This window comes from Octodon degus, unplaced genomic scaffold (genome assembly GCF_000260255.1).
Source record: "Octodon degus isolate 3935 unplaced genomic scaffold, OctDeg1.0 scaffold00272, whole genome shotgun sequence".
Lineage (NCBI taxonomy): Eukaryota > Metazoa > Chordata > Mammalia > Rodentia > Octodontidae > Octodon > Octodon degus.
Window position 1 is genome coordinate 1,977,943 of NW_004524848.1, and position 6,410 is coordinate 1,984,352.

Consider the following 6,410-nt stretch of genomic DNA (forward strand, 5'->3'; position numbering starts at 1 on the left):
GGATCTGAAGTGCATGATGAAGCATACCTCTAATCCCAGCACTCTGGGTGGCCAAGGCAGAAGGATCAGAGGCTTGAGCCAAGTCTGAGTGAACGAGTAGCTTAGGGTAACAGTGCCTGGAAATTAAAAAAAAATAATAGCTCAGTGCATAGGCCTGGGCTCGGCCTCCAGGGTCCAGGAGTGTTGTATGCCAGACACACGCAGCTCCTTTCCTAGACTGCACTCACATTTACTTTGAATCTGACCCCATTTTTTGTTCTTTTGTCGTATGTTTATTTTTGTAAAATATCCAGGGGACTTATCAAGCAAGCAGTTCAACAGCACCCTGTGCTCTCTGTGCTTCCACTGATGTGACAGACCAATCCTTATCACGTACACATTCTCAATGTAAAGGACAGATTAAAGTGCCAGCTGCAAAGTTTCTAAGTCTATATGTATACTACTTTTCCTTAGTTATAAATGTGAAATGTTATTGGTGGATGGTTGTAATCCCCATACATGGGTGGTGAAAGGACTATCTTTGTGCATTCAAGAGCTAAAAGTGAGTTCAAGGGACTGTAAGTGGTAAGAAACTATTCTTTAGAAATAAAGACACTAGAAACTGAATACTATTTTTTAATCCAGGGTATGGCAACAGTGGAAGTCCTGGTGGAGATGGGGTGGGGAGTGTGTGGAGGGTTATCAGGGAGCTGACGCAGCTGGCATGTGTGAAGTGAGAGATGACTGTGGACAGCGAAACCAGAGATGGGATGGGCCACCTAGAGCCTGCTCTGGGGCCTCTGCTGCAGCCAGCCAGCGATGGCAGGAATGGCTTGGACTTTCTCCCACAAAGAGCTCAGCCTGTGGTAGCTGTCCAGCATGTCACATTTAAGGACCAGGAGTGTGGTGCTACAGATGTCCCAGTAGAAATCTGCCCAAGTCACCTGATTAAATGGCAGAAAAAATATTGTTTTCAATGTGAACATAAAAGGCATAATTTCATCATTTCAAAATTAAACTAGGGGTGGTTCTAGGAATCAAACCAGGACCTTTTGCTTGCCAGGCAAGTGCTAAGTCCCTGAGCTATATCCCCAGGCTAAACTTAGTTTCTTGATTGAAGAGATAATTATGAAAACTTAAAATAACTTTCGTCTCTATGAAAACTGAATGTGTACATAGTAGAAGCTTGGGAGATGACAAAGGAGGGACAACACCCAGAGGTTCCCTGTTGGTGCTTCAGACTACACAGTTCTTTTCCACACAATTAGATGGGCAGGTTCACTTACACGCAGCCTCCCAGTACCTGCTATCCTGTAACCTGGTCTAATCTCCACTTCTCTGACACCTTCATATTGAGCTATTTGGCACTTCTTTTCCCTCCCCTCCTCTCCCTTCCATTCCCTTCCATTTCCTTCTTGTGGCCTGCTCAGCCCACTCTGGGGTCTGGGCTCGTTCGGCATGTGGTGCGGGAGATCCAACCGAAGTCCCTCCGCGCATGCCTAAACTTGCCTAAGCAAGCGCTTTAGACTGCTGAACTGTCTTGCCAGTCCCACCTATTTCTTTTCTATGAGCAACATTTTTTTAAGATGAATTTTTGGTTCATTCTTTTATTTCAATGTATTTGATGGTATTTAAAAAATATAAATCATACTCACAGAGTTACCAATGAACCACTCTTTGTCCTCTAAGTATGTTTCCAAATCTTGCAGAAGGGGAGGAGCCTCACATGTAAGCAGCTCACTAAACACTCGATCCTACAAGAGAGAACTGGTCACCTCACCAATGCTAGGACTACAAGAGGAAGTTGATTTCCCATTTTTTTTTCTCCCATAAGAGTTCATAATGGAGTAGAAGTAGCTGTCTGTCTTGTTTTATTTCTTCATTTTATCAAAACATGGGGATTCAGTTTGGTTCTCTATAGACCTTACTCCTTTCTCCATTACTCAGGATTTTAAAAGAAATTTCCTGCCACCAATTTTATAGTTTCTTTGCATATAACAACTAAATTGCTCACCAGCAGGGCCTGGTGGTGCACACCTGTGATCCCAGAACTTGGGAGACTGAGACAGAACTATATAGCAAGACTCTGTTTCAAACACACACACACACACACACACACACACACACACACACACACACACACAGACAAACACACACACACACACACACACACACACACACACACACACTCACTCACGTTCACCTGTTAGGTTTTTATTCTAATTTTAACTGATACAAAGTTATCCCAAGGCCCAGGGATATCGCTGTGCAGCATGGTGCCTGCCTGGCAAGCATAAGATCCTGAGATTGATTACCAGTAGAAAAATACTAATAGTAAAAATTATTCTATTGTATTTTTAATTTCCAGAATGTGTTCAATTTAGTTCCCTTAAACTTTGCTAAAACTGAAGGAAGAATAATTCACTTTCCTTTTAGGGCCAAGCTCCAGGCTTGCCATTGCACTGAATGGACATAAGCCACAAAGAATCATTTTGCTCTTGGGCCGATATGAATTTTCTGTCTTTGGCACCCTGGTACCCAAGTATGAGATTTATCTGCTTTAAATACCATCTGATAATCATCATCCAGATAACGATTTTTGTTATTTTTTCAAGATAATATTTATAATATTAAGCCTAAAAGCCTTGGAAAGACAAATAAATGAAACATGTATAAAACAGGTGTATCCAATGTTTATAAGTTGTCTTCAGGTTTTTACTCAATTTTCTGAAGGTATCTGTCTGTCTGTCTGCCTGTCTATCTAACTTTTTGTTTTTTTTTTTTTTTTTTACAATAATCTTGGCTCACTAAAGGTGAGGGTGCATGCCTGTAATCCCAGCCTTCTGGGACGCTGAGGAAAGAGGATCACATGTTCTAGCCCAGCCTGGATAATTTAGCAGTTTAGTTGGTTGTTGTCTCAAAGTAAAAAGTAAAAAGATCTTGAGAAACAGTGCATTGCAAAAGCCCTGGAATCAATCTGGCTTTTGAAAAGAATCTGGCTATTAAAAAGAAGTCTAACTCCAAAGGCTGAAATACAGTATGCACACATCACTGATTAGTATTCAAAGCAACCAGACTTCATGAAGACAAGTGAAATAGTGGATACCTGTCTCACTCACTTGCTGGTTCATGTCATATTTTGATCATAATCTAGCAAGATTAATATAGGTTACTAGAACACAATGCCTTATATTTGCACATTTTACAGAAACTGTTTACATATTTACAAACATTGCCCAACTGATGATTTAAAAACTGAACCCTGATAAGCTTGTCATCAATTTGACTTCGGTTCTTGTCCCTGTCCTGTACCTCTTCTTACATAAGGTGCTCTATGGTAAAAATTTAAATAAGATAAGAGAGTGAATCCTGCTGCTGCCTATAGTTTGTGATATTAGGGTGACAGTACCTCGCACAGCCCACTCAGCTCTGCTCCCACAGGAAAGGTGCTGGTCCTGGCTTTTCTAGGAAAGTAGAATCAGGGGAAGCAGCACACACACTATGCTGCTGTCCCCAAGACCCAGCCTGGGCGCTCTCATCTCCTGCACATTTCGCAGCGTAAGGTTCTCCAGTGCTTATGGATGCACAATTCAAGTAAAACCAAATTATAGTATCCGTGCCAGTGACTTGCCTCTGCAGGGTCTCCTCCCAAGCTTGGCAAATTATCTGAATCTATCGAAATGTAGACAATTAACTACAGACTTGTGACCATGTAAGATTCGTTTTGAATGAAAAACACTCAGCTAGGTTATATAAAAGATGAAATTACATATTACTTTTCCTTATGTATATTTGAAAAATGTGCTTTCTGATAAGTCCTAGGCAGCTACTCTCCTACTTGGTGGACTCAGCTATTTCTTGCCTCCTCTTCCAGAAAGTTGAGAGGCAAGCAGCACACGGACTAACCAAAGTAACCAACATTAATAAGTTCAAGAGCTGCATGGGACCAATGTCTAGAGATATATTTTGCCCTTACCTTTTTAAAGATACAAAATGTAATTCTTTGCAACAAGTCCTGGAAGATTTGTAATTTTTGTGTGCATTTGATGAAATTTTAAAAAGCACATGGGTACCAACACTGTTTTATTAGTGCTGGGAACTGAACTCAGGGCTTCACACTTACCAGGAAGGTGCTGTGCACTGAGCTCTATCCCTGGCCCTGGTAAGAAGAATATTGTCAGTGCCTATCAATATACAACTACAGGAGCTGGGGCAATGGCTCAGTGGAATAAGCACTTCCCTGGCAAGCGCAAGGACCTGAGTTCAATCCCTGCTTTTGCCAATATGTCTGTCTGTCTGTCTGTCTCTCTGTCTATCTATCTATCTATCTATCTATCTATCTATCTATCTATCTATCTATCTATCTATCTATCTACATGTGTGTATATTCAATACATAACTACATCATGTTTTCTGACCACAAGGTGGCAGTAGATGATCCGCTACCTAGAGAAGGGAGAGGAACTGTCCCTTTTCATTGTGTGCTAGTCAGGTCCTGTTAGTTAATGCCACTTCTGTGGCTATTGGCAAAGCTCCTGAAACATGTTCGTTCATCCTATGGCTTGTTCATGAACTTGAATTGCTGTGTTCTGTGAAACTGGTTTTTAAGGTAGATGCTATGCATGTAAGTGCATTGTTTCCCTAATACAAAGGTAGAGTGTTACTGTTCTGGCAAATATTTCTTCTGGAAGGTGTCTTCCACTGTAAATTTGCAGCCACAGAAGGGCAACAGGAGAGAGGGAGAGCAAAGCAAACTGATGACCTGACAGGCTGCTCACGATGGGCCTTTGACCGACACAAAGAAAAGCTTTAGGCACATCATTCCCAGATTGGGGCCACGGGTCTATCTGCCACTGTGTCCACAAGAATGTAGGATAGAGACATCGTTTATGACAAACACAAGGAAAAGTGAATACTGAGCTACAGGACAACATTGTACTGTTACAATAACTAATATTTATTGAATACTTTCCACTTAACCATGGAATTTGCATTATCATTTAACCTATATTTAAGTCAGAAGGTCCTAACTAAACACACAGAATGAACAGTATAAGTGAGCTTGCATAAACTGCTATGGCGGCCATCTGTTGCTCCAGGCAGTGACTCCTGGATACAGTCCTGAGCTTTAAGTTATAATAAATATTTATGCACAGCTGTTTTGCATAGCGGCTGGCACTGCGGCCTTAGGACGGGGTCTGAGGGCTGGGCCTGTATTCCTCATGCGCCACTTGCTCATGAAATAACGCTGGCCAAATGGCTTACACTGCTTAATCTCAGTGTGCTCAACTGGAAAAGGGGAATAGTAACAGCTTCTCCCCAAGTCATGCTCTGAGGGTTCTTTACCTGTTGAAACACGTTTGTCCACAGGTAGAGGCCACAGGCTCTGGCGCCAGGTGATCTGGGCTCAGATCACAGTGCTGTCCCCCGGGTGACTTGAGCACCTGGTTAGCCCCTGTTTTCATTCTTTCTTCTTAAGGGAATCACAGTGATGAAATGAATTAAAGAGACAAGAGCTGGGCCCAGCCACAGCCCACATCCAGGACATGTAGAGTGTGGTTACACGTTCCCTGAGCATTTATGGCTGTAACATAAAAATCATCCTGGTAGATGGGGGGAATATCACTGAAAACTAGAGACAGGACTCCTGTGGATGTGACACTTCCTCCTGGAGCTGTGGAGGACAAACACACAAAAGCATTTTAAAATTCAAACCCTGATGTAAATCTTACAGGAAGTCACCAGTGGGCTGCGATGAAGACCTAGTCAGATGACAATGCATATTTTAAAGTGACAGAACACATGCAGAGGTGGAAAAAAAGACTGGAGACCAGAACAAATGTAAGTTAAAGCTGTAAACATGAGTGAAGCACAAGTGGGAACTGCCCCGACCTACATCACCCAGTGTGGCAATGGCTCAGCAAGTGGGGGAACGCATCTGGGGCTACAGCTAAGGTGGTGTGAGGGAGAACCAGGCAGAAAACAGGAAGCAATTGTAGTTGCAATTTCCTTGACACACTGCTAGACAGCTGCTATTTTTTTTAATTTATAAAAACTTTATTTGAAGATTACAGATTTAAAAAGCTATTTAGCCTTTTAAGGATGTGAAAACCAAGTCAACATCATCTCTAAAATTGTTTCGTAAAATACTTGCCTGCTGTTTGCATTTTATCTTCTGTGTTCTCTTTTCCTTAATTTTTAAATATTATTATGAAGAGTTTCAAATCAAAGATGGAGCATGTAGTGAACTGTTATGTATGCATCTCCCAGGTCCAATAAATATCATCGTCAATAAGAAAAATCTGGTTCATTTAATCATTCTATCCCACCCTAGCTTATTAATATTTTTTAATGTATTTAGTAAGGGTCTATAGGGTCTCACTACACAGATTAGACTTGTACTGATCCTCCTGTTTTTCAGGCTCCCTAGC

At 41.6% G+C, this 6,410-nt stretch overlaps 1 protein-coding gene across 1 annotated transcript in view; it reads right to left on the reverse strand.

Moving 5' to 3' along the window:
• Positions 1–573: 573 nt before the first annotated feature.
• LOC101573590 (hematopoietic prostaglandin D synthase-like) overlaps positions 574–6,410 on the reverse strand; it is an 80,580-nt gene continuing 74,743 nt past the window's right edge. The window contains exons 3-5 of the mRNA XM_023706842.1: positions 5,517–5,653; positions 1,635–1,733; positions 574–923 (exon numbers count right to left, since the gene is read on the reverse strand). Of these exons, the coding sequence (XP_023562610.1) occupies positions 759–923; positions 1,635–1,733; positions 5,517–5,653 (401 nt within the window). The 3' untranslated portion in view covers positions 574–758. The remainder of the gene's footprint in view (positions 924–1,634; positions 1,734–5,516; positions 5,654–6,410) is intronic.